Raw genomic sequence first — 13,463 nt, forward strand, 5'->3', positions numbered from 1 at the left:
TATCCCTGTGTTACATAATATGCAAGCATTCTATGGTAATATTAGTTAGGTATTACGTGAGTACCCTACCTAAACGTCGACTTGCCATCTTGGATGAGAAGATTGATGGAATATAATTATGCATTAAACTTTATTATTCGATTTTATGGCATACGTGGCCTTAGTCAGCCTTTGCAATTGAGCTTGAAAAGAGCTTCGAGAACACAACATTAAATTAATACTTATTTTTTTCCAAATAGACGAACAGTTACCCCTTGTTACTTGTTAAATCTGCTGATCAATCACTCTTCTTTTTTCATTTTTGAATAGTTTACTCAGAGTATAACCACTTCATCTGCAGACTCTCTCTTGCCTGACCTCTGCAACCTTACAGGGGATCCTAACCCACCTGGGATTATGGTTACCCATCCCGTTGCCTCAATGTGCATGTTACCTACAGGTTTCCTCACGACGACGTTTATCTATAAACGAGCATCAGTTAGCAATCAAAGTATGTATTTGTATTATTTTTTTTTATTTCACTTGTATCTCATCCGTACGCAACAACGAAAAAACCAGCTTACACCAATGGAAAGCTTCAATGATTTTCTTAAAAGCTATAAATAATTAATTAATCCAGGGTCGCGTGGTAATGAGTAGCGTGAACGGAGCAGCAAAAACAGATGTACGACTGGAGAATTACAAAGATGCATTAGTACTTTTTAGTGACTCGCGGTAGGTCTCCGGTATTATTGAGCACAAAAGTGATTTAATCAGAATATCTATAGGTATTTTTGTGGTTACTCCTTACTCTTACATTTTTTGCTAACTCTGCGGGCAATATAAGAGAGTAACGCATGAAAGGTTGAAAGGGATAATTCAGAGCAGATAAGTGCATACATGAAACAAACTAATTTACCTTCAGATCAAATTCAAATTTTTATTTGCATAAAATGTGTGCGAGTACAAGATGTTTAACTTATATACCTACCAGATTTCAAATTATTAAAATTAGCAAAATAAGCCCTTTTATAATTCGGCATCCTCTGATTTCAGTCTATTGGCTCGCAAACCATCTTTTGCGATATCCAGCCATTATCTTTTCGGCTTGCCACTTCTACTTGGGCCTGGCGGTCGCGGCGGTAGTAACTAGTAGAAATAACCTATAAAATAATATTTAACTCAAACTTTAGTCACCGACTGTACTCAGCATAAATCTCCATCGCATTCCCGGAATGCCGTCCGGAAGGAGGCGCAATCGTTTAAGTAATCATGGCTCAGAGCCTATTCCATCTTAACATACGCCTTACACGGTTGATGGATCGCTGCTAGAATGAAGCGGAATCTGCAATACCTGTTTGTTGATAACCACTTTAGTACTTACCAGTACATATCTACTGTGTTTTCTTAAAAGGTGTTTAATCAAGGTAATATCTTATTAATTTGGGGATTTCACTTGTAAGCTTCACTTTCACTACTCTAAAGGTGTATAATAAAAGGAAATTCTTATGAATTTAGAATTTTACTTTTAGGATATGGGCTAGCAACTTCACTATCTGAATCAGAACTCCATCACTAAGCCGTTCAGTTGAACATGGCCCTTGGTTGACACTTTTCGAATCTGTTTGATCTGTCTAAAGACAAGTAAAGACGGGCAAATGTATGTAAGTGCGAACCGAATTATGTTAATTTAAAGGGTTGATATTTGAGAAGTTTTGTTGACAAACAAAAGATAAATTATACATATTTATTTACTAAAGAAATGTTTACAAAATAAGTACATTCTCTGCAGTTACAAACAGAACGTTTAATTTATTTCGCATTTTATCTTGATTGACAAACTTGCCATGTATTTAAAGAACCAAATATATTCTGAAATATATTTGAATTTGTTCATTCAATTTCATTTCTTTACAATTGTTAAGCACTGAACGCACTTGCAACGCGACACGACGCGGCAAAAATCAAATGCACTACATCCAAATTTATAAAGCAAACCTCACCACACTAAAAATAATAACATAAATCTAACATTATTTAGGTTTGATAAAAATTCTCACGGAAGTTGAATTTGGGGTTTTAACACAATCAAAATAACACTTCATTGTTATCCATCCCTTAAAAGTAACAAAAAATGCCAGGTAATTGCAGTGATATAACATAAAAAATATGTCAAAAAACATAGCTTTATCGCAAGTGCGTTCACATTTACATTAACGTTCTCAACAGAGGCATAGAGTTATAAACAGTACAACAATAGAAGTGTTAAAAGAATTCATCCTTGAGTACTAAATTGACATCTATGTCGAACTGTCCCCGTTCGAGGTCACACGCCACCTGGTGGCTCCATTTGTCAACTGAGCTCACTTCGTGGGCCCTTTTCTGAAGCAAAATAAAAATTCTGTCAACATCAAATACCTTATTTTATCGTTATTATACAGTGTGTGGTGTCAGTAGTCGAACGGTTAGGTTCAAATCCGAATCTTATGCCAATGATTCTTTTCTGAATTATTATGTACGTTAGTTTGAGTGCTAACCGACGCTTTTACAGTGAGGAAAAACATCGTGAACTGCACATTCATACAACTGGATGTGTAATCATGATCCATTATGGGTTATTTCCCTAGCAAAGGTTGCAGAGGTCAGATGGAAGTTGCTTCATGTAAAAACCCCGGGCTCCTCTCCAAAGAGGTGACGGACGACGCAGCCGGGACTAACGTCAAAAGTCACGCTTATTACATCAATTACAAAGTTATTACAACTTTTGCACGCCTACTTTAGGAATATAAACTAGAGCAGTTCTATTTTTGTTAACATATTTTGTTTAATCTGTTTGTAGTAATTACGAAGAAAAAAGTACCCGAAACCACCGAGCCTGCATGAAGAGAGTTATGAATGTGGATGAAGCGAAGGAAATATGCAGAGATCGTGGAAAGAGGTAGTCTCTGCCTACCCCTCCGGGAAAGAGGCGTGATTTTATGTATGTATGTATGTACGAAGAAAAAGTTAATTTTTCTCGTGTCAAGCTTTCTTTAGCGAGTGCTTGCCACGTTGGGTATCAGTTAGATACTTACCAATATCTTGACCGCCTGCCTCGTGTGCATGTCCCACTGCACCCAGCCCCCCAGCGCGGGCCAGGCGGCGGGCCCCGCGCTGAGCTCCTTACCGCCCACTCTCCACACTGCCCATATCGCGAATCCGTTCACTACTTGCTTTTCCTCACTTTCTGTATCTCTGAAATAATGATGATGAATTATGAATTAACATTGTTGCTAAAATTAATAATATTTTTGAAATAAAAGGTAACTCATGTAAAAATACTTTTAATTTCAAAATGTGCTAGAAAAAAATCACACATGTTCGGAGCACACGTCAAGTAAATGACAAGATAATTTAACTTACGTCAATGGATGGGCATCATTCACCGCATAAGTGGCTTGCAAATGTCCGAAGTTGATATCCAGTAGCTTCCTCGGAGCCCCGCGACAGCGGCACGGGTACTCCCACAGCGGCTGGGGCTCCACTTCGGCGTCGCTTATCACGCGGGACTTCTGAAATACATACAAGAAAATCATGCCTCTTTCCCGGAGGGGTAGGCAGAGCCGACTCTATTGACTCCATGATCCCTGCATACTTTGAAAACAATTTTTGATATTATAACTTTGACCTATCCATTTTATTTTTACAAAAATTGGTGGAACAATCTATCCGCTCTGTAACAATTATTATTAAAAAGTTATTTTGACCGGAATTTGTACAAAGATAGACTACAGATCAGAATAATAGTTTTACCTCAGGAAATTTTCAAGTAAGCAACTCCTACGGGAACAAAAAGAATAAAAACAACCACAACAAATGGGCACTACAATTACTGTATTAAATGCTCTTGTATATAATTTTGTGTACATAATTAAAGTAAAAAAAAATAAACAAAATTACCTCAAAAAGCTCATCAAAGATCGTCATATCGATGCCCTCACATCGCCCCAACGGTATCCTAATCTTCTGCAAGTCCAAAAACTGCACCGGCATCGCCCAAAACTCGCAACCCTCGGGCAATATCGACACATGAGAACCCAGCGTACTCCTAAACCTATACAATAAATATGCTATCTTCAAATTCTCCCAAGGTAATATCGCATTACTGAAATTTGGATCAGCAACCACATTTGTCACTTCTTTCAAAATTTCATCACTTATTTCTGGCACTATAACCACATTTTCTATGCTATTTTCTTTCACATAGTCATTTAAAAAACCAACATTCAAATTTTGATTCTCTAGAATGTATACTTTTTTCGCGCCCATTTTCGCCGCGGCTAGACCTAGGAAACTGCTGCCATTTAAATCTAAAACCACGCCATCCCTAACTAAATCTTCTTTTAATTGATTTAGAAACTTTTTGCTTCTTTTTCCATCGTTCAAATATGAGACGTGTGTTCTAGACAGAGCCATGTGTACGCCGCATTCACAAATAGGTCTTTTATAATGACTTTGTTTAACATTATCGTCTTCCAAATAGAACCATAGAGAATATTCGTCCTGGCAGGAAATAAGTGTGGCTTCACTGTCTTTTTTTAATGTTATTTCTCGTGGGAGATAGTAGACGGCTTGCATCCAATGGTCGCGCCAAGGAATAGAATCTTGGGGTCGTTCCGCTGCTAAATTCGCGTCAGGGTGGGTCCACCATGGCGCACAGCTAAGGCATATCCTACCTGAAATTATAGAAATTAACTTGTCATAGTGACAGAAAATATCAACAATATTAAAATTATATAAAGGTATACATATAATACGGTTCTTTGAAATAAAATACATATGTACATAAATGAATCACCAAATGCTTGAATTGGCCTGCGTGAGATGTAAGTAATTTGAAAATTATCATGCAATCAAAAGATAACAAGATAGTGTTTAATAATATCAATTCATTCATAGGTCATGATCACACTGCACCCGGTCTTTCCCTGGGAAAAAGACACGAAATTAATATACACCTAAATAAGTATAAAATTACCTTCAGTATCCATATTAAGTTCCCACCACATAAAAACCATCTGCGCTCGTCCGGTGCCCGAAGCACTGAATTGTTGCTTGACCGTCCGCTTGAAGTCTATAGGGCTCCGGCCCGACCAGTCGTAGTAGAACACCGGGATAGGGTCTGAGAGCTCCCGGAACGATGAACGAGGGAGTTGTGATAGTTGGATATCGTGAACAGCTGCAGATCCCGCGCAGTCTTTCATCTGCAAATCAAATAGATACTGGATCTATCTATCTGACTGAGGAATAGGTTTCTGGCTGGGGTTAATTAAATGCCTTCGTAATTTTATTCCCAACAAAAACTTACGAGGTATTATGAAGGTATTCAAAATTGTGGTTCCCGGCACCAATACAGAAAAGAATAGGACCACTCCGTCTCTTTCCCATGGATGTCGTAAAAGGCGACTAAGGGATAGGCTTACAAACTTGGGATTCTTTTCTAGGCGATGGGCTAGCAACCTGTCACTATTTGAATCTCCATTCTATCATTAAGCCAAATAGCTGAATGTGGCCATTCAGTCTTTTCAAGACTGTTGGCTCTGTCTACCCCGCAAGGGATATAGACGTGACCTTATGTATGTATGTATGTATTTAAAATTGCTTATATATTTTTTTAGAGAGAATAACGAATGAAAAGTTAAAAGGGATGATTCAGGCCAGATAAGTGCATACATGGAACAAATTAATTTAACTTCAAATCAAATTCAAATTTTTATTTGCATAATGTGTGTGAGTACCTACCAGATTTCGAACTATTACTATTAGCAAAATAAGCCCTTTTATAATTCGGCATCCTCTGATTTCAGTCTATTGGCTCGCAAACCATCTTTTGCGATATCCAGCCATGATCTTTTCGGCTTGCCACTTCTACTTGGGCCTGGCGGTCGCGGCGGTAGTAACTAGTAGAAATAACCTTTAATATAATATTTAACTAAAACTTTAGTCACCGACTGTACTCAGCATAAATCTCCATCGCATTCCCGGAATGCCGTCCGGAAGGAGGCGCAATCGTTTAAGTAATCATGGCTCAGAGCCTATTCCATCTTAACATATGCCTTACACGGTTGATGGATCGCTGCTAGAATGAAGCGGAATCTGCAATACCTGTTTGTTGATAACCACTTTAGTACTTACCAGTACATATCTACTGTGTTTTCTTAAAAGGTGTTTAATCTAGGTAATATCTTATTCATTTGGGGATTTCACTTGTACGCAATGAGCTAGCAACCTGTCACTACTTTAAAGGTGTACTTATAATATAAGGAAATTCTTCTGAATTTAGAATTTTACTTTAAGGATATGGGCTAGCAACTTCACTATCTGAATCAGAACTCCATCGCTAAGCCATTTAGTTGAACATGGCCCTTGGTTGACACTTTTCGAATCTGTTTGATCTGTCTAAAGACAAGTTAACACGGGCAAATGTATCTATGTAAGTGCGAAACGAATATGTTAATTTAAAGGGTTGAAATTTGAGTCGTTTTGTTAAAAAAAAAACAAAAGATAAATTATACATATTTATTTACTAAAGAAATGTTTATAAAATAGGTACATTCTCTGCAAAGTTACAAACAGAACGTTTAATTTATTTCGCATTTTATCTTGATTGGCAAACTTGCCATGTATTAAAAGAACCAAAAATATTCTGAAGTATATTTCAATTTGTACATTCAATTCATTTCTTTGCGACACGACGCGGCATAAATCAAATGCACCACATCCAAATTTATAAAGCAAACCGCACCACTAAAAATAATTACATGAACCTAACATTATTTAGATATAAATTCTCGCGCAAGTTGAATTCGGGGTTTTGTCACAATCAAAATAATACTTCATTGTTATCCATCCCTTAAAAGTAAGTAAATAATGCGAGGAAATTGCAGTGGTATAACATAAAAAAATATGTCAAAAAACATAGCTTTATCGCAAGTGCGTTCACATTTACATTATAATTTAACACGTTCTCAACAGAGGCATAGAGTTATAAACAGTACAACAATAGAAGTGTTAAAAGAATTCATCCTTGAGTACTAAATTGACATCTATGTCGAACTGTCCCCGTTCGAGGTCACACGCCACCTGGTGGCTCCATTTGTCAACTGAGCTCACTTCGTGGGCCCTTTTCTGAAGCAAAATAAAAATTCTGTCAACATCAAATACCTTATTTTATCGTTATTATACAGTGTGTGGCGTCAGCGGTCGAACGATTAGGTTCAAATCCGAATCTTATGCCAATGATTCTTTTCTGAATTTTTATATAGGTACGTTAGTTTAAGTGCCAACCGACGCTTTTACGGTGAGGAAAAACATCGTAAACTGCACATTCATACAACTGGATGTGTAACCATGATCCATTATGGGTTATTTCCCTAGCAAAGGTTGCAGAGGTCAGATGGAAGTTGCTTCATGTAAAAACCCCGGACTCCTCTCCAAAGAGGTGACGGACGACGCAGCCGGGACTAACGACAAGAGTCACGCTTATTACATCGATTAGAAAGTTATTACAGCTTTTGCACGCCTACTTTAGGAATATAAACTAGAGCAGTTCTATTTTTGTTAACATATTTTGTTTAATCTGTTTGTAGTTATTACGAAGAAAAAAGTACCCGAAACCGCCGAGCCTGCATGAAGAGAGTTATGAATGTGGATGAAGCGAAGGAAATATGCAGAGATCGTGGCAAGTGGAAAGAGGTAGTCTCCGCCTACACCTCCGGGAAAGAGGCGTGATTTTATGTATGTATGTATGTACGAAGAAAAAGTTAATTTTTCTCGTGTCAAGTTTGCTTAAGCGAGTGCTTGCCACGTTGGGTATCAGTTTGAAACTTACCAATATCTTGACCGCCTGCCTCGTGTGCATGTCCCACTGCACCCAGCCCCCCGCGGCGGGCCGGGCGGCGGGCCCCGCGCTGAGCTCCTTGCCGCCCACTCTCCACACTGCCCATATCGCGAATCCGTTCACTACTTGCTTTTCCTCACTTTCTGTATCTCTGAAATAATGATGATGAATTATGAATTAACATTGTTGCTAAAATTAAAAGTATTTTTTAAATTAATTATGTAAATACTTTAATATTAAAATCTGCAAAAAAAAAATTTTTAATCATAAAATGTTCTTAAGATATTAATTAAATGCTTAATCCGACTGACGTAATAAATCGCATCGGTAACTTAATAATACTTACAACACTTGGCCTGCCTATATAGCACTTATAATTAAACTACTTAGGCAATTTTGTTTAAAATTTTCAATTGGCAAAAAAACATTGACATAATTATTTATAATTAATTCGATACTCTAAGCAAAATAGATCAAAAAACGTCAAAGCACGTATTGACCGCCAAGATAGCTCGCACATGTTCGGAGCACACGTCAAGTAAATGACAAGATAATTTAACTTACGTCAATGGATGGGCATCATTCACCGCATAAGTGGCTTGCAAATGTCCAAAGTTGATATCCAGTAGCTTCCTCGGAGCCCCGCGACAGCGGCACGGGTACTCCCACAGCGGCTGGGGCTCCACCTCGGCGTCGCTTATCACGCGGGACTTCTGAAATATGAACATACAAAAAAATCATGCCTTATTTTCCGGGGGGTAGGCAGAGACGACCCTATTGCAGTGCAGTTTGTTACCGCTTCTTCTGCACTGACGCCTTGGAAGCGGCAGTAAACTTAGTTTTTAAGTAATTTATTTGACGTCAACCAATGTTGTTAAACCATACGTTTTGACAATTATTAAGCGATATATAGTATCCTATAGTAATGAATAAAAATTTTGAATTTGAATTTGAATTGTCTCCAGCTGCCATGATCTACCTTAAAAACAATTTTTGATATATTAACTATGACCTTTCCATTTTATTCTTACAAAAATTGGTGAAACAAAGCTATCCGCTCTGTAACAATTATTATTAAAAAGTTATTTTGATCGAAATTTGTACAAAGATAGACTTTCAGATGAGAATAATAGTTTTACCTCAGGAAATTTTCAAGAAAGCAACTCCTACGAGAACAAAAATAATAAAAACAACCACAACAAATGGGAGCTACAATTACTATTTTAAATGCTCTTGTATATAATTTTGTGTACATAATTAAATTTAAAAAAATAAATAAACAGAATTACCTCAACAAGCTCATCAAAGATCGTCATATCGATGCCCTCACATCGCCCCAACGGTATCCTAATCTTCTGCAAGTCCAAAAACTGCACCGGCATCGCCCAAAACTCGCAACCCTCGGGCAATATCGACACATGAGAACCCAACGTACTTCTAAACCTATACAATAAATATGCTATCTTCAAATTCTCCCAAGGTAATATCGCATTATTGAAATTTGGATCAGCAACCACGTTTGTCACTTCTTTCAAAATCTCATCACTAATTTCTGGCACTATAACCACATTTTCTATGCTATTTTCTTTCACATAGTCATTTAATAAACCAACATTCAAATTTTGATTCTCTAGAATGTATACTTTTTTCGCGCCCATTTTCGCCGCGGCTAGACCTAGAAAACTGCTGCCATTTAAATCTAAAACCACGCCATTCCTAACTAAATCTTCTTTTAATTGATTTAGAAACTTCTTGCTTCTTTTTCCATCATTTAAATATGAGACGTGTGTTCTAGACAGAGCCATGTGTACGCCGCATTCACAAATAGGTCTTTTATAATGACTTTGTTTAACATTATCGTCTTCCAAATAGAACCATAGAGAATATTCGTCCTGGCAGGAAATAAGTGTGGCTTCACTGTCTTTTTTTAATGTTATTTCTCGTGGGAGATAGTAGACGGCTTGCATCCAATGGTCGCGCCAAGGAATAGAATCTTGGGGTCGTTCCGCTGCTAAATTCGCGTCAGGGTGGGTCCACCATGGCGCACAGCTAAGGCATATCCTACCTGAAATTATAGAAATTAACTTGTCATAGTGACAGAAAATATCAACAATTTTAAAATTATATAAAGGTATACATATAATACGGTTCTTTGAAATAAAATACATATGTACATAAATGAATCACCAAATGCTTGAATTGGCCTGCGTGAGATGTAAGTAATTTGAAAATTATCATGCAATCAAAAGATAACAAGATAGTGTTTAATAATATCAATTCATTCATAGGTCATGATCACACTGCACCCGGTCTTTCCCTGGGAAAAAGACACGAAATTAATATAGAACTAAATAAGTATAGAAGTACCTTCAGTATCCATATTAAGTTCCCACCACATAAAAACCATCTGCGCTCGTCCAGTGCCCGAAGCACTGAATTGTTGTTTGACTGTCCGCTTGAAGTCTATAGGGCTCCGGCCCGACCAGTCGTAGTAGAACACCGGGATAGGGTCTGAGAGCTCCCGGAACGATGAACGAGGGAGTTGGGATAGTTGGATATCGTGAACAGCTGCAGATCCCGCGCAGTCTTTCATCTGCAAATCAAATAGATACTGGATCTACCTATCTGACTGAGAAATAGGTTTCTGGCTGGGGCTAATTAAATGCCTTCGAAATATAATTCCCAACAAAAACTTACGGAATATTATGAAGGTATAGATTCAAAATTGCTTATATATTTTTTTTTTATTTGTCTCTTTTTAGTTGGTCAGTCGGAGAAAGAAGGAAAATTTAAATTTTCAGATAAGCCTGGATGTTGTATCTACTGTTATATCATCATGTTTGATATGTTAGTGGGCTAGTTCTATGTTTACGCCAAAAAGACATTGGAAATGGACTAAAAGACATACAGGTACATATTTTTTGGTTAAAAGTTCTATTCCTGACTTCAATAAAGTTGCAGTTTACTTTATTTATGAAAAAAATTATGTACCTTTTGTGGCGTTCTGAGTATCACTTCCAAGTCTTCATCGGCCAAATCATTGAGTTTGTTCCACTTCTGTAATGTTGGACATTCCACCAACTGCACGTATATTACAGCGGAGTCTGGAACCACAATGCAATCCTCTTCAAGCAGGTGCTTGTGGGCATGAGAAAATGTTGATAGGGCTCCTGAAACATTGTGTTGGATAGGAATGTTAACTTAATATTTGATGTTACTAGCCAAATTGATTGAATTGTTATTTGTTGAATTATAAAAAGATTTATTGGTTTCTAATCTAGGAAAATTGGTGTCAAGCAAGCAACATACCATAAATCCTTCCACTTAAACACTTCGAAGCTAACATAAATCTATAAAAGGAATTGGTATTGTCTATTGGAACTTTGAAAAAACTAAAACAGTGTAGTTAGGATATCTCTAGTACAAGGAAAATAATTCATGGACACTATTTTTTATGGAAATTCCTACGGAAGCAAAGCATGGTGCAAATGCTGTTAGTTTATTAAGTTCAGCTTATTTTAAAAAAGAGCTAATAAAAAGTCAAAAGTCACTAAACTGCTATTCCTGATTGCTATTATCTATGCAATTTATGAGTATCTTGGGAAATACTTAAGACTTGTAAGAATAAGTCTAAGTATTTTCCAAGACACTCATCAATCAATGACATTTATACTTATAGATATATAAATTTCTCCTGTCACTATGTTCGTTCCCATACTCCTCCAAAACGGCTTGACCGATTGTCATGAAATTTTGATTTTTTTTAATTTTTTTTCATACCCTTTTATCACCAACCCCTATTTTTAAAAGCCATTTTAATAATGAAAATACTTTTTATCCCCGGTCGATAACTGATCAATCATCATTTAATATTATTGTGGCAAAACAATATTTGGCCAGTGAGCTACATATATTTTACATTTAAAAACAAAAGTGCAGTGATATTAGCACATTCGCTCTAAGCTGCTAGTATATAAATATACTTATGCAAAAAAATTGAGGAAAAAATACAGGAAATAAAGATGCCAATATGTACCTTCCCCAATCAATTCTGTGTCAAACACTTCCGTCACCAATATGTTGGCCCTCTGCTTCATATCTCCATCATCACCAACCGTCAACTCTGTGGATCTCTTCGGTATCAGGGTTATTTTATCAGCAACACCATTACGTGCCAGTATCTGAGCGCAACATTCAGCCATAGGCTTAAAAGCTTCACAGGCTATGATGGAGTCCGCTCCACATCTCGCAGCCATGATAGAAAGGAGACCAGTGCCTGTGCCTGTAACATGAAAAATAAATTATGTTGCAACATTTTCATATTGTAACCATGCTCAAGGAATAATTGATTATGATTCATCTAGAATAGTCTTTACTTTGATGAACCTTGAAGTCAGGTTTTCAGATCAAATAAAGTTTTTGTGTGCTAATTCAATCAATTTATTTTGATTTGTAAAAATAGGTTAGAAAGGGTTTTGTTTTAATCAGTGCTCTGCTTCCAGCCTACAGGCGAACAAATGCTTGTAGATATTATTACATAAAAAATAATTAATAAAACTTAAACCTAAGAACTTATAATATCTTGATGCGTGAATGCATTTTTGTATATAGGTAGCTTTGGTTGTGTTGAAGGATGTGTAATGTCATGGGTATGTCAGAGAATATTTGCCATTTACCAATGTCTAAAACGTTAGCTTGCTTGCCCTCATTGTGCATCTTTTCTATAGCTAGCTGGAGAGCTCTATAGTACTTTTTATTCCTCTCTGTATCATGGAGCATATCCGCGAAAGCACTCCTTGCTATCTCCTGATGGTAATCGTAATCTTCGTGTTGAACGTCCCATTCTGTGCTCCCAGTTATAGGGTTTCTTTTTTGAGTAAAAACTTGCATTCTGGCCTTTGTCGAAGAAAAATATCTGGAATTATAATAATGTTTGTTTCGTGTGCCGGCTAAATGTTATAGGAAGTTAGAGCCGAGGGTTTACGATCTATTCTACCTTTTGATAGATACTACTGAAACACTACTAAGTATTAATTTAGTAATATGCTGTCGCATTAATACACATTTCATTGAAAATAATAAAAAAAATAACAAAACACATTAATACGGACTGAAATGAAAAGGTAACCTCTTATTTTCATGTGTCAAGGCTGTCAATTGTCAATGTCTCCAATGCATGTCACTGTAAAGTCAATGTCAACAAAAATACTTGATTTCTTTTTGCTTTGGATATCAATATTATTATGCCGCATGTACATAAGGTGATTGATGTGAATCGCTTTCACTACTCAATGAAGATTCTGCAGAGTTCCTTATTTCTAGGAACTTTGGAAAGTACAGTACAGAGCCGCCAACGATTCAAATACATTGGATTCATAAATATATTCAATCCCTAGGTACCTACTTAGCAAAATCATTTGGTTCATTTGCTAAAATATTATTTACCTACATTAATGTAAAAGGAGTAAACGCAATACAAGTCAAGATTACGGGAGTAATTTTTATTTAGGTTTAAAAAACCTTGGAGAAAAAACCTCATTTATTTCGGTTAGTTTTAGTCAGCCAGAGAAAAAAATCATTTATCTTATTTTGACTGATGTTTAAC

At 36.7% G+C, this 13,463-nt stretch overlaps 2 protein-coding genes across 4 annotated transcripts; both read right to left on the reverse strand.

Annotated features, from left to right (window-relative positions):
* Positions 1 to 1,808: 1,808 nt before the first annotated feature.
* Positions 1,809 to 12,981, reverse strand: LOC106134927 (protein arginine N-methyltransferase 7). Of its 3 annotated transcripts, XM_060946671.1 has the most exons (10): positions 12,855 to 12,981; positions 12,535 to 12,773; positions 11,895 to 12,140; positions 10,850 to 11,028; positions 10,226 to 10,451; positions 9,148 to 9,923; positions 8,423 to 8,571; positions 7,850 to 8,009; positions 6,759 to 7,146; positions 1,809 to 1,977 (listed from the first exon to the last, which is right to left on the reverse strand). In XM_060946671.1, exons 1-9 carry the CDS (start codon positions 12,926 to 12,928, stop codon positions 7,030 to 7,032), a joined length of 2,166 nt encoding a protein of 721 aa, XP_060802654.1. In that variant the 5' UTR covers positions 12,929 to 12,981; the 3' UTR covers positions 1,809 to 1,977; positions 6,759 to 7,029. The 3 variants fall into 3 exon arrangements, with proteins under 3 accessions (XP_060802654.1, XP_060802656.1, XP_060802655.1); XM_060946673.1 differs by having other exon boundaries at positions 12,535 to 12,975; XM_060946672.1 differs by lacking the exon at positions 1,809 to 1,977 and having other exon boundaries at positions 6,711 to 7,146.
* LOC132902245 (protein arginine N-methyltransferase 7-like) lies at positions 2,202 to 5,219 on the reverse strand. Its single transcript, XM_060946546.1, has 5 exons — positions 4,997 to 5,219; positions 3,919 to 4,694; positions 3,382 to 3,530; positions 3,054 to 3,213; positions 2,202 to 2,361 (listed from the first exon to the last, which is right to left on the reverse strand). The coding sequence occupies exons 1-5, from the start codon at positions 5,034 to 5,036 to the stop codon at positions 2,245 to 2,247; spliced, it is 1,242 nt and encodes a 413-aa protein (XP_060802529.1). The 5' UTR covers positions 5,037 to 5,219; the 3' UTR covers positions 2,202 to 2,244.
* Positions 12,982 to 13,463: the final 482 nt, after the last annotated feature.

The sequence above is a fragment of the Amyelois transitella genome, chromosome 11 (genome assembly GCF_032362555.1).
Source record: "Amyelois transitella isolate CPQ chromosome 11, ilAmyTran1.1, whole genome shotgun sequence".
Taxonomy (NCBI): Eukaryota; Metazoa; Arthropoda; class Insecta; order Lepidoptera; family Pyralidae; genus Amyelois; species Amyelois transitella.